Genomic DNA, 14,318 nt, shown 5'->3' with positions numbered 1-14,318 from the left:
GCCCTCCAGGGTGCGTGCAACAGCAGGAGCCTACCCCCCACACCCCTGGATGAGTCCCCTGGGATCTGAGCACCCCATGACCTGCCCCAAGGTCCCATTCACTCCTGCTTCTGCCCCACTCCCTCCCTCACTGTGGGGGCATTGATCTACCCCCCTCACGCCCACAACAGACTTACCTGCTCGGGGGGAAGGGGCACATGCATGCTTAGCCCCCCCCGCAATATTTGCTCCCTCCACCTATGCGTGAGTGTGAGAATTGATATGAAGTCCTCAAAATGGCTCATCATGGAAGAAACTCTGCTTCCACTGATGTTGACGGCAGAACCACCATTCATTTAAGTCAACAAACCAGCCAGGTCAATATTGAAAACTTCTGAAAAACCTCTCACCAACTAATTTTAAAACACTCATTCTAAAGCAAATCCCATGACTTTAGAATGGCAGAAATTGTTGTTCTGAACCCATATTTGCTGAGCCTTTCAGGTATTTCCCGAGAATTTTACCATATATTCCAGATGCATATCTATTTACTGAACCAGATTAAAATTGATCTTTCACAACGTTCTCTCAAAAATTTAGTAAGAACCCTGTAAAGTTGAATTTGGGTCTGAAAGGCATGGATGCATTTTATTTATTCCACACAAACTTTTATAAATAGGCCAGAGTATAATTTACCTGTTTTTTAAAATTAAGCAAATTAAGTTTGCATTATAAAACATAAAATTATACTGCATGGATAGTCATGAAAACCACCAGAAATTTCTTTATTTCTCAATCAGGGAATAAGATTTAGCATTTGTGCATAACGCAGTCATCCCAAACTCATGCCAAGAAGAGAGAAATCTTTACACATACTCCATATTCTCTTCTACAGAGCTCATCATACAGCCAGCATTTTACATCTCGTATGGTTTGTGAAGTTTAAAAATGCTAACATTCGTCTCTTACATGATGCAGGGAGCAATTAGAAAGGACTACAGGTGACTGAACTCTTGACATACTAGGACTTACAGCAGATTAGTTGCATAAATTTCCATAACTACTTCTAAATTAATCAAAGAGCATGATCCCGCCGCAGGTGTAAACTTACATAAGTCAATGGGCATTCTGTCTGTATTCTGACTGCAAGACAGGATCCAGTTTACATAAATCATATGGTACTCTGAACACATGCACTCTTCACTTTAAAATAATGGAGCAAAACACCAGAAGATTGCCATTTCAGTTGGTTTCCAAGACACACTGAAATACTGAACATTTCACAGTCCGTTCTATTAATGCATACTGACTGTCAGGTGAACCAGTTCGTCTTTTATTTATGAAAAACATATGAATTGTGATAGATACCATAGGAAAAATTAGTTCAAATATACAGATACTATAGTCCAATCAGCCAGTAAAGGAGTAAGAACCAAAAGTTAGTTAACGATTTCCCCACCCCCCCTCAAAAAAACCCTAACAAACTGAACTACTGTAGGCATTTTTCTTCATCCAAAAACAGATGCATCCAGGTGCAGTAAAATTCAGCTTTATTGGGAAATGTAGACGGCTCTGTAAGTCCCTGTTGATTTTTTTTTTTTTAAAAACAAAATTCTCGATTAATCCCTGTCATTTTTCCAGCATTGCTGCATCAAAATTTAGTCATAATATATCCCAAAGTAAAACCAGCCATTCCAAATCTACAGTCATTCATTGCTTTAAGTCAATTCACAGAACTGCTGAAAAAGTAGACATTTCTATCTAAAAGTACAAAAAGGGTTTGTATAGAAGGTACTTCTCTTATACAGTTATATTACACAGCTCAGGACAGGCCCAGCAATCTCTTCTTGGAACTGGATGCTTCCAACTAGATAGGGTAAAAAAAAAAGGTGAAGTTAGTTTCATTGCACCTGGGTGTCTCATTGCAAATACATGTATGTGGAAAACTGTACATCTCCAAGTCCTTTAAGGTCTTGTTCAGGAAAGTACCTAGCAGGCAAATACTTCTCTTGATAGTTAGTCATACATACGTGCTCGAGCACCTTCTTTTAAAAGGGCTTTCACTAGGCAAGTCATTTGATGCCATTTTTCTCTTTAATCAATAGATAGTACCAATTACCGAGGAAGAGGAGATTTTTAAAGACTACTATACCAAACCATGCAGCCATAACTCAGACCAGACTCCACCTGACGCCAGATTTTTGATCAAATATGGGCTGAAGAATTTGCAATAATTCCTTTCTTCTACAAAGGACTGTTCTCCTCACACGTGTTCTAATGCTTTGGGCTTTATCTAGTTTCAGCTCACATTGCCAAGAACGAAACCACCAATTCCCCGTAAGATTAAACGACAGGCCAAACAGCTCTCAGAGCCGGAAAATATTTCTCGATATTCAGCTTCAGGGTACAAACTCTGTGATGGATGCAAGTCAACGGCCTTCTCATTTTAGCTAAAGAGATTAGAGCATGAATGCACCACACAAGTAAATGAAACCAATCTGTGTGTCAGTCAACCGATGGCATTACAAAGGCATCCAAAGCCCAATCCCCAAAATTCCCAGTTCAGAACATTTCACTGAATTTGAAGTTAGAAAAAAGTAGAGCAGCTCTATTAATGCGTCACAATTACACTGTCTTCTTAGCTTGTAGGAGGGCAAACCTTCCACAGTAGGTTAGAGCTCTGCAAATTCCATTTGGTAACAATACACTGCGACTAGTGCAGTCCTCTCCACTGTCAAAATCCTTATAAAAGTGAGGAATAGATAAAAGCTAGATCAAATGAAGTCAGATTCATTAGGAAACATGGCCCCAGAATTTCAACGGAATGTTTTCCTGAGGTTAATAAGGCACACAACTTTTAAAAGGAGCAGCACTCGCATTTTTTTTTTTTTTTTTTATTATAGCTAAATATTTTGTCAAGTGTCTCCAACTTAAGCAATATTAAAATTAAGGTGAAAAGGATGCTCAGTTACAATATGGAATGTACATAGGTTTTTACCAATGTTCTTTGCCACCAAGCACATCAAAACTCCTGATATACATGAAGTCATTACCTCTTATATAACAATCACCATCACTGATTTTTATTTACTGGCGATACCGTGACGCTCATCACAATAGCATCTGAATACCTCAGAAGTTTTAATTAAGCCTCACAGCACAAGGGATAAATAGTTAGGTATTATCTCCGTACTACAGATGAGGAATCGGTGACGTTATCTAATACTAATTCACACAGTCATAGGCAAAGGCAATGACAGAACTCCCATCTCCTGGACTCCCATCTTGTGCCATAGGGATAAGACCTGTGACCCGCTAAAAAGCAGCATAAAAATACTATCCCTAACAACTGCTGATTTTGACAAATACTAAGTAATTTTACCCTAGTATTGATGGAGGTCTACCACGTTGGGTCCGGCTCTTGTTTTATTTGAGAATTTTCTTCTGCTTCTGTAACCTCTGTTGAAAATAAAATAGTAGAATGAAGAATCTTTTCTATCAAAGCTTCATTAATTCAAAGACACTGTCGTAAAAAGTAAAAAAGGACAGGGCCACCATTAAGAAACATCTCTTTAAAAAGTACCATTCATGAAACAAGTGATACATCTCCATGGTGATGGCAATCATTCATTCATTTGAAGTATGGGAACAGCTACTCTGAATCTAAATCATTCAGTGTATGAGCCATCACTCAAATACAGCTGCTGCAAGATACGATTTACTGCTTAACAATAATTATTTTACAGCAAAGTGTTACAACATATCAGACTAACAATTTTTTTTCAGGGTAATTTGCTGCACGGCATTAAGGCAAACTCAAACCTTTCATGTAGAACTGAAAAAGGAAGACAAAATAGAATCGCTTGCGTTTTGATTAAACACAGCTTTGCTTCTTGTATTAAAAATGACATGAAGGGCACGCACTCTCAAGACTGAAGCCAATTACTTACCTCCTACAGATACTTCTATTTGGCTTGGTTCAGCTGGCTCTTAAGTAAAAAAAAAAAAAAACAACGTATATATATCACACACATATATGGATGTAATAAATAATGTAACAGGACTTGGTGAAACTTGTAAAACACTCTTCCCTGCAAACTGGCAAACACAACCACAATCAGCTGAACAGCTAATAATTAAAATGCTGCAGAGGGTGGGGGGATTTTAAAGTAGATCTGTTATAATACATCAGAACAAGAGACTGTGAGACTGTGCTTTTATCCAGCGTCTACACTCCATGTTTCTATTTTCTGTAGCACAGCAACTTCTTGCATAGCTAGAAGAAATGTTCACATATCTTAAACTTCCCAAATAACTTATCAGAGTTAATTTAAAATAGGCTAGCGAGTGACTGACTAGAAGCAGGCAAGCAGCATTCCTTTTTATGTGCTAGAATATCCAGACTTCACACTTTTCCCCCTAGATGACTTAAAAAAATGTCTGTGGAGTTTAGGGATCCCATCACATAAAAAGAATTGTTGCATTACAGCAGATCTGCTCCTTGAAACAGACTGGCTAATTAGTTTGGCTAAACCAGCATCTGACACATTCCTCTTACATTAAAAATAAGTGAAAAGATAAAAGAACTAGGTCTAAATTTATGAATTTTGTTAATCTGTCTTTACTGCTTACTAGCAAGTGAACCTCAACAATCAAATCAGAGAACACACAGAACACCAAATATCAGAAAGGAGCTGTGTTTCCTTCAATTAAAGGGTATTAGCTATAAGAATTATGACAGCTCAGTCTTTCCAAATAAATGCTGAATCAGCAGCAGCTTTTGTGCTCCTAGGACAAGGCCTTTTACCAGTCTCATTTGACAATAAGACCTATAATTTCACATGCTCTTCTCATTCTTTCGAAAGCCACCTGGTTACACCTTTGTATTCACCTGGTAGTGCTGGTGCTGGGGCCGGGGCCGGCGCTTCTGACTCTGGTTTCTCCATCAGCTCTGAGAATAAATACAGGCAATGCTTAGCTTTAGAAGGAAAAATCCAATGGCAATTTTATCCAATTGTATATTATTCCAATCTGTTGCATAAACAACATACATCTATGTATGTACCTATTCAGGAGTTCCTCTGATTTGTTTTCTCAATGCTCTTCCAATTTCACTATAAACCCTTCTGCATTCTTTACCATACTAAACAACACTGATTTCAAAGAACAGTACAAAAATAAGCATCAAGTTCAGGAACATTATTGAAATGCTAGAGAATTACCCGTCATGAATGACGGATGAATTTCAAATTGCGATTCATTTGCCCAGCTTTCTTGATGTTGTCTGGCATCTAATCGTCTTCTCACAGCACCCTCCTCTTGCAATTCGTTTGTACGGCGCTCTTGATGGCACTGTGCATCTAACTGTCTTCTCGCAGCAGCATTTTCTTGGGACTCATTTGCACGGCGTTTTTTATGGCGTTGTGCATCTAACCATCTTCTCACAGCAGCCTCCTCTTGTGTCTCATTTGCACGCCTCTCTTGATGTCGTCTCAAGTCTAATAGCCTTCTTCGTATAGCTTGGTCCTCCGATTCATTGTTTCGTGCATAACTTTTTCTACTTGCATCTAATTGTCTTCTTTCAGCAGATTGCTGTACAGTCTGTCTCATTCTCCAACGTTGTTGACGTTCTTTATTTTGACGACGTTTTCTCTCTGCAAGAGTTTTGCGTTCCATAGTAAAACACTTGACGGTTTTGTGACAATAACGGAAAAGAATGACTTTCTTGATGGCGTTGTGCCTCTAATTGTCTTCTCACGGTAGCCGGGAGCCCGGCTCCCACGTTTCCTCAGCTGGCCCCTCTCTCTGCCCTCCCCGCTGTGCCGGGCTCCCGGTGCCCTCCCGGGAGGAGCTCAGCAGAAACAGCCTTGGCCCCCAACTTTTTTCCCCATCCTGACATGGTCACTAAGGTTTAGCAAAGAAACCTCTGAAGACACAAATGTTCTCTCAGCTTTCAAGCTATTTGCATTTAAAGTGCGTTACGGACAGACAGACACACAGGCGGACTAAGCCCTTTATATATAGAGATTGTGCAATTCTCTTAGTATTTATATACATCGGGTGACTCTGACCAGTATGGAGCTGGAACAGCAAAAAAAAAAAAAAGACGACTAGGTCCAGTGATCAGTCCTCTCCAAGTGATGGAAGAGATGAGCAGCGATCCACGTTTTCTGTTTTCCACGGAAAAAGTGGAGAAAACCACAGATTTTACCTTTTGCTGGAGGTGAATGTGGATTTCTCATTCCACTGAAGAAACCCACAGGGAGGAAGAGAATTAGCCTGGGGCTGTGGCTGCTGCCCAGCTAGGCAGTGCCTGAGGCCCCCATAGGGAGGGAGGAAGGGAGTTGGCCAGGCCAATGCAGAGCTTGCAGCGGCAAGTGCACTTTTGCTGCACAGCTCTGCTGTACCAGGTTACATATGCCAGGATGCAGAGGCCCCAGGGGAGGGCAACAGGGTGGGAGCCTGAGCCTGCAGCAGGCAGCCCCCTCCCCATGCACAGATCTGAGAGGCATGGGTCCCCCGGCCCGCCCAGGAGTGCGTGCCTCGGCAGACAGCCAGCCCCCCCCTCCGCCCGAGTCTGCAGCGGGCAGATAGCATGAGTCGGGTAACCGGGCTCCACTCCACTGCAGCAGCTGCCACCTCCTGCCAGGGGCAGAGGGCTGCGGACCCAGGTGCCTGGCCGCATAGCCCTGGCAGTCCCCCTCAGGGACAGCTGGGGGGCCTTTCATTTTAATCATGCATTTTAGGGATTTTATATGAGAATTTGTGATTTCTTATCAGGAAAATCCAGTATCCCTGGAGATGAGACATCTCTATTGTTACTGCTCAGTCTACCTGCTGCCAATAGTTTTACTGCCAATCATGTGTGATGCTACCAGTTTGCAGCAGTGGACAGTGAAGCTCTTAAATGGCTCCTCTGTTATCCTAATAGAGCTGTCTGGAAACAGTCACAAATGTCTCCATAGTGGGATCTCTCTCAGAAGGCGACAAAGGGCTAACTTCTCAAGCCAAAGGGAATATACAGGACTGACAGGTAGGTCAGCAGCACTGACTAGACTGGTTATATGAGAACACCACCACTTCCAGCTGATGTATCAAGCATCTTATATGGTGCACACTAGCAGGGAAGAACAGACAAGAGCCACCTGACTAAGGCACAATCTAGGTAAGGTGGAAGTCATAACAATAGGTTTCGCCAAGTCTCTTATATATCAATGGCTCAGAAAGCATGACACCAAATGCAGTGGGTTTTTTTCCATTGCAGTCCTGCCGTACAGTTACAGAAAAGATGCTGCAGGCCGACCGTTGTCACAGTGCAAACAAACGTGAAAAACAAGAAACTACAATAGAGGTCAGCAACATAGTTCATAAAAAAAATGCAGAATCACTACCTAGCACAGTAGTTCTCAACCTTTTTGGACTCAAGGAATAACTTTGGTGGCACCCAATTTCAAAAACTGATTTATATATTACAGTGCCTGCCTCCTCACACAGGAGGACAGGATAGCAGTGGGGGCAGGATAGCAGCCAGGCAGAGATGAGCCCGAGTATCTGCTAACCTGCTTGTCCCCTCACCTTGGAAGCACCCTTCAATGCATCTGGCAAATGGTTAAGAACTGCTGATCTAGCATTTTAACACCACCCCCTATGGGTCTGTAAATTAATTCCAGGGTCCTCCTTTATCTGTTAATCTGTTAATATGCTGGACCCCCTGCTACCAGGACATAATGCTGCAGTCATTCTAATGCAAATACTACTGAAGTTGAGTTCAAGGTGATTAAAAAAAAAAAAAACAAAAAAACACCACAGTCTCTAAGGAAATACTTACGGTTGTTAATCACAAGTCCTGGAAACGGCCTGTAAGAAAGAATACAATGTTTAATGTCGCTGAGCTGATTTTTGCTGTACCATTTTCTGACCAACGTTTTCATACAGGGGGCTCTAAATAAAAGGAGGGACCTGCAATGTTTCATCACTGTTCTTCCTAAAAACAGAAAGGTTCATCCAGTAATCTATTACTTGCATATCTACCAGAAGGTTCAAATTCTTCCTTCGATCAGGCCCAACAGAGTATAAAAAGGAGACTCCCCAAGCGACCAGGGAGTAAGCGAAGAGGGGTGGCAAACAGGGCAAGCAGTTTGTGGGCAGTTCACAGGTCAGTTTGCTGCCCCCTGCCTTGAGGGGAGAGCCTTTCAGTTTGGTGCGAGGAAGCAGGGAAAAAGAATCCCTTTGGGGCCAAGGAGCAGCAAACAGGCCAGCTTCTAGGCGAGTTCGCTAGGGAAGGTGTGCTTGGACAAAGAGCAGTAAGAGAGAAAAGGCAGATTAAAAGACCCAAAGAAATGGCTGGAGGACACTGTAATGCCAGAGCCACTGCTACTGCCTCTGACTGCACCTGTGAGGTGTCTGTCCAAGCAGGACTGCTCACCATTGAGGCTTCCACCCAGGTCCAGGTTTGGCGCCGTGGGGACTGCGGCTTGCAGGTTCCTTCTCATGGTGGCCAGGTTGGGGGGTGCCTGTGGTGCCTCTCAGGGAACAGGCAAGGAGCTACAGAAGGAAGTAGTGAGGCGCTGAAGCATCCTCCACCAGGAGGAGTTCATTGATTCAATGCTGGAAAAAGACCTCTGGGACACCGGAAGAACTGCCAGACGCAGCACTAGAGGAGGGAGAGGACATGGATTCGTTCCCAGGAAGGTGGATGCTTGTGACCTCCGACAGCAAACAGAAATCTTCATTTCCACCTGCAGCACTTTGTCTGGAGAATAGATATGGAGCCCTAGCAACAGAGGGTGAGGACCATGTGCCACTTGTGGAGGAGTGGTCCCCAAAAAGTGGGAAGGATCGAGACAACCACCACCAAGAAGCAACTGGTGGTGGTGGTTGAAGACTCCCTTCTGCGGAAGACGGAGAGAGCCATCCGCTGACCTGACCCGTTGTCTAAGGAAGTCTGCTGCTTGCCCGGAGCCCAGATCCAAGGTGTTATGGAGGGATTACTAAGATTCCTCTGGCCCTCTGACTACTACCGCATGCTGCTCATCCACGCGGGCACCAATGATACTGCCAGGGAAGACTCTGAGCAGGTCCGAAGTGAATACAGGGCTCTGGGTGCAAGGGTGAAGGGGATGGGCTCAGACTGCGTTCCCTTCTATGCTTCTGGTCAAGGGGAATGGCCCAGGCAGGAGCAGATGCATCCTGCAGATCAATGCCTGGCAGTGCAGGTGGTGCTGCCAGCAGGACTTTGGCTTCTTTGACCACAGGATGATGTTCCAAGAAGGATTCCTGAGAAGAGATGGGATCCACCTGACGAACAGAGGGAAGAGCATCTTCACAGACAGGCTTGCTAAACTAGTAAGGAGGGCTTCAAAACTAGGTTCAACAAGGGATGGAGACCAAAATCCTGAGCTAAGTAGGGAAGCAGGAGATGTGGAAGAAGAGCAAAACAGGAGGGGGCAAGAGGGGAAATATTCTCATTCTTCCTGAGAAATCAGGGCAATTGACTAGTTACCTTGGATGTCTGTACACAAGTGCACAGAGCCTGGGAAACGAGCAGGAAGAATTCAAAGCCCTCACACTCACAGAACTAGGACGTGTTCAGAATAACAGAGACTTAGTGGGAGCTTGTATGACTGCAGCACTGTCATGGATGGGCAGAAACTGTTCAGGAAGGACAGGCAGGGGAGAAAAGGAAGAGGAGTTGCACTTTAGGTAAGTGCCATATGATTGCTCAGAGCTCCAGTATGGCCTGGAGACAGGCCTGTCAAAAGTCTCTAGGTCAAAATCCATAGGAGACAGCAACAAGGGTGATGTTGTAGTGGGGGTCTGCTACAGACCACCAGATCAGGAGGAAGTGGTGGAAGAGGCTTTCTTCAAACAGCTAGCACAAGTTTCCCAATCAAAGGCCCTGGTTCTCATGGGGGACTTCAATCACCCTGACATCTGCTGGTAAGGCAGTACAACCGTGCACAGGCGATCCAGAAAGTTTCTGGAAAGTGCTGGGGACAACTTCCTGGTGCAAGCCCTGGAGTAGCCAACTAGGGATAGCATTTTTCTTGACCTGTTGCTCACAAACAAGGAAGAATTGGTGGGAAATGTACTAGTAGATGGCAAGTTGGGCAGCAGTGACCACAAGATGACTGAGTTCAGGATCCTGACAAAAGGAAAAGGAGAGCAAAGCATGCACCCTGGACTTCAGAAAAGCAGACTTTGACACCCTCAGGGAACTGATGGGCAGGATTCCCTGGAAGGCCAGTCTGAAGGGGAAAGGAATCCAGGAGACCTGGTTGTAAATTTTAAAGAAACCTTACTGAGGATGCAGGAACAAAGCATCCTGACATGCAGGAAGACTAGCAGATATAGCAAGCAACCAGCTTGGCTTCACAGAGAACTCTTTGGTGAGCTTAAACACAAAAAGGAGGCTTACAAAGTGGAAGCTTGGACAAACACCTAAACGAGTACAAAAAGTATCGCTCAGGCATACAGGAATGAAGTGAGGAAGGCCAAAACACCACTGGAATTGCGGCTAGCAAAGGACACTAAGGGTAACAAGAAGGGTTTCTTTCCACAAGTATGTTACCAACAGGAGGAAGGTCAGGGAAAGTATGGGTCCCTTACTGAAGGGTGGAGGCAACCTAGTGACAGATGAGGAGGAAAAGGCTGAAGTAGTACTCAGTGCCTTTTTCACTTCAGTCTTCACAGGCGGGGTCAGCTCCCAAACTACTACAGTGGGCAAGCAGTTTGGGAAGGAGGTAAGCAGCCCGCAGTAGTGAAAGAACAGGTTAGGAACTATTCAGAAAAGCTAGACACGTACAAGCCCATACAGCCAGATGCGGTGCATCTGAGGATGCTGAGGGAGTTGGCTGATGTGATGGCAGAGCCCCTGGACATTATCTTTGAAAACTCGTGGAAATTAGGGGAGGTCTTGCATGATTGGAAAAGGACAAATATATAGGGCCTATTTTTTTTTTTTTAATTTTTTTTTTTTTTTTTTACAGAAGGGAAGGAGGAAGATCTGGGGGACTACAGATCAGTCAACCTCACCTCAGTCCCTGGAAAAAGTCATGGAATAGGTCCTCAAAGAATCCATTTCTAAGCACTTGGAGGAAAAGACGATTAGGAGCAGTCAGCATGGATTCACCAAGGGAAGTCATGCCTGACCAACTTGATTGCCTTCTATTAGGACAGGGATGGGCAAAATGTGGCCCGCCAGGCCACTCTATCTGGCCTGCAGGGCCCCTAAAAAATTTAGAAAATTAACATTCATCTGCCCTGGGCTGCCTGGCATGCGGCCCTCAACAGCTTGCCAAAACTCAGTAAGCAGCCCTCTCCGCCCAAACTAATTGCCCGCCCCTGTATTAGGAGATGACTGTCTCTCAGAGAAAGCAGTGGATGTGGGATACCTTGATTTTAGAAAGGCTCCCCTGATACACTCTCCCACAGCATTCTTTCAAGCAAGCTGAGGAAGTATGGGTTTGAGGAATGGATTGTAAGGTAGACAAAAAGCTGGCTGGATTATCAGGCTCAATGGGTGGTAATCAATGGCTCAGTATCTAGTTGGCATCTGGTATTGAGTGGAGTGTCCCAGGGGTTGGTCCTGGAGCCAGTTTTGATCAGTAACTTCATTAACTAATCTGGAAGATGGGATGGACTGCACCCTCAGCAAGTTCAAGAATGACACCAAGCTGGGGGGGTGTAGTAGATATGCTGGAGGGTAGGGCTAGGATTTAGAGTGACCTAGGCAAATTGGAGGATTGAGCCAAAAGAAATCTCATGAGGTTCAATAAGGACAAGTGCAAAGTCCTGCATTTGGGACAGAAAAATCCCATGCACCGCTACAGCCTGGAGATTGACTGGATAAGCAGCAGCTCTGCAGAAAAGGTCCTGTGGGTTACAGTGGATAAGATGGATGCGAGTCAACAACGTACCCTGGTTGCCAAGCAAGCCGACAGCATACCGGGCTGCATTAGTAGGAGTGTTGCCAGCAGATCAAGGGAAGTAATTATTCCACTCTGTTCTGCACTGGTGGGGCCACATCTGGAGTACAGCGTCCAGTTTTGGGCCACCCACTATAGAAAGGATGTGGGTAAGTTGGAGAGAGTCCAGCAGAGGACAAGGAAAATGGTTCAGGGGCTGGGGCATGACTTCTGAGGAGGGGCAGAGGGAACTGGCTTTATGTAGTCTGCAGAAGAGAAAAGACAGAGGGGACCCGAACTGTGGTTCCAAAGAGGATGGAGCTAAATTGTTTTCAGTGGTGACGCAACAGAACAAGGAGCAATGGTCTTAAGTTGCAGCGAGGGAGATTTTGCTTGCATATTAGAAAAAAAATTTCACTAGGGGGGTGGTTAAGCACTGGAAGAAGTTACCTAGAGAGAGGTGATGGAATCTACATCCTTAATGTTTTTAAGGCCTGGCTTGACAAAGCCTTCGCTGGAATAACACAGTTGGGGCTGGTCCTGCTTTGAGCAGGAGGTTGGACTAGATGACCGCCACACCTCATTTTCTATGATTCCATAAGCTGTTGTATAAAGAAGTAAATTCTTGTACTAGCAACCCTGCCTGCAATGCCCCTAAATAGTTTATGAATATACTATATACATTTCTCTCTCTCTCTCTCTAAGTACCATACCCAAACAGGACGGTGGTGACTATGCTATACAAATATGAGGTTGCACTTGGAGTGCTACAACTGACAAAAATCAGTTCATATAACTCCACTCATTACAGTGACTTATGTGCTTCCTCCCAAGAACTCAGAGTCACACATGCGTGTATGAATCTCATTTTACCTAAACCATTTGTTATCCAAGATCGACATATCCCATTAATTTACAATTTATTTAGAAAATTCCCTCTCAACTGTCTGAAACCATAACTTATTCACATATTGCCCAACTCTAACATTTGGATAATCAAGATTACACCATATAACCACGACAGTAAACTGATTGTCACATACCGAATGACAGTAAATTTGATAAACTCTGCCGATTCCAAAATCTTCCTCATCGAGCTGATTTCCAAATAACTGGGGGCCTTAAATGCCACTCCAGGAGGCATGCCATCCACCACCACACAGCCAGGGTTGATGGTGATTTTTCTGTATGGAACTTTCACGGGGAAATTCATACCGATTGCTTCACCTAAGTAAGAGAATTGACGCAAGTCTACAAAGCTGAGCTTACAAATACTCATTGGATAAGAACATAAAATGCAGACATGCATTTTATATCATCTAAGGCTGCTGAAATGCATCTGCCATTTAAGCCATTACACTTAGAGGGTTTTCAAAAGAACTGTATTCTAGACAGCTCTCATGAATGCTATTATCTAGAAGTCGTCCCAGACTACTGCACCAGGCAAGCATTCATCTCTGCTTTTGATCCTGTTAACAGATCAGGAGCATCTAGCTTTAAGAAGAGTCAGGATTTGCAACAAAAAGAAATATTGTGTGCGAAGAGACATAAAGACGACAGTATCTAGAGCAAGGCTGCTCAACTGAGGGCCCACAGGCAGCATGCAGCTCCACAAGAGACTAGCAAGCAGTCTGTGCAGCCGTCTCTCCAACAACCATGCAGAGGGGGGTGAGAGACCGTACCCAATGGTAAGGGGGAGGGGGCCCCACCCCCACAGCATGTGGCTAGCAGTATGTGGTCCCTGGGGAAGTTGGGCAGCACTGATCTAGAGTACAGAAACTTCACCAGTTAAGAAAAATACAAAACCATTTAGCTTTCCGAACAGATCCATTTGGAAGCGGCATACGCAGAATACACAGAGCAGAAAGTAACTTACTGGTTACAAATATAGTGCCAAAATGGCCACTGTAATGGATATTATATGCTTACCTAGTAACTTTTATTTACTAAAACCAAAATGCACATCATCAGTTACTTTCAAAGCTGTATCAAAATTCTAATATAAAGAGCTGTGTCTGTCTGTGTCCGTCTGTCCGTAACGCGTTTGATCAAATGTGCATGCACTGCTGAGACTGTGTTTCCCCAAATGAGTCCCCACTCTTTTTAAGCACTCTGAGCTCCATCCGGGTGGGCTGTCCAAGATTTCCCTTTGCTCCACTGGTGGGAGCAGCAGCAGCAGGGTGATTGGAGGCAGCAGGGACACAGACCTGCCTGCAACATGCTGAGGCATGCAGGCCCATGGGGTCCTCCCTGCTGCCTGCTATCGCCTCCCCCTGCTCCCATCCTTGGCGCAAAGGAGAAATGCAGACATTTGGTCAGGGCAGGGGTGCAGGGGCTGCAGCTGTGACAGGGAAGGGGGGAGGTGAGGGTTGCCTGTTCTCCAGTGGGGGGAAAGGGGCACGGCGTTGTTCTGAGGGCAGTGGGGAGCTCCAT

The 14,318-nt window shown here is 44.5% G+C and overlaps 1 protein-coding gene and 1 long non-coding RNA gene across 3 annotated transcripts in view; one reads left to right on the top strand and one right to left on the bottom strand.

Moving 5' to 3' along the window:
• LOC109317045 overlaps positions 1-3,923 on the top strand; it is a 19,108-nt gene extending 15,185 nt beyond the window's left edge. Inside the window, exon 3 of the long non-coding RNA XR_002102960.1 lies at positions 3,578-3,923. This is a non-coding gene — a long non-coding RNA (uncharacterized LOC109317045). The remainder of the gene's footprint in view (positions 1-3,577) is intronic.
• On the bottom strand, positions 740-13,150 carry LOC109317042 (general transcription factor II-I-like). Of its 2 annotated transcripts, XM_019545486.1 has the most exons (6): positions 12,929-13,150; positions 7,808-7,836; positions 4,871-4,930; positions 3,930-3,968; positions 3,362-3,438; positions 740-1,846 (listed from the first exon to the last, which is right to left on the bottom strand). In XM_019545486.1, the coding sequence occupies exons 1-5, from the start codon at positions 13,096-13,098 to the stop codon at positions 3,380-3,382; spliced, it is 357 nt and encodes a 118-aa protein (XP_019401031.1). In that variant the 5' UTR covers positions 13,099-13,150; the 3' UTR covers positions 740-1,846; positions 3,362-3,379. The 2 variants fall into 2 exon arrangements, with proteins under 2 accessions (XP_019401031.1, XP_019401030.1); XM_019545485.1 differs by lacking the exons at positions 740-1,846; positions 7,808-7,836; positions 12,929-13,150 and adding an exon at positions 5,202-5,983 and having other exon boundaries at positions 3,361-3,438.
• Positions 13,151-14,318: the final 1,168 nt, after the last annotated feature.

Source organism: Crocodylus porosus, unplaced genomic scaffold (assembly GCF_001723895.1).
Source record: "Crocodylus porosus isolate Cpor-Errol unplaced genomic scaffold, CroPor_comp1, whole genome shotgun sequence".
NCBI lineage: Eukaryota > Metazoa > Chordata > Crocodylia > Crocodylidae > Crocodylus > Crocodylus porosus.
The sequence above is the reverse complement of the archived record's forward strand: the minus strand, read 5'-3'. Positions and strand labels throughout refer to the sequence as shown.

Bases quoted from the DNA above. Each gene is read 5' to 3' on its own strand.
- LOC109317042 (XM_019545485.1), bottom strand. From the start codon at position 5,655: ATGGAACGCAAAACTCTTGCAGAGAGAAAACGTCGTCAAAATAAAGAA. The intron at 3,969-4,870 runs GTGAATACAAAG...TTTTTACTTAAG, and splicing joins CCCAGCACCAGCACTACCAG to AGCCAGCTGAACCAAGCCAA. The intron at 3,439-3,929 runs GTAAGTAATTGG...TATTTTCAACAG, and splicing joins AATAGAAGTATCTGTAGGAG to AGGTTACAGAAGCAGAAGAA.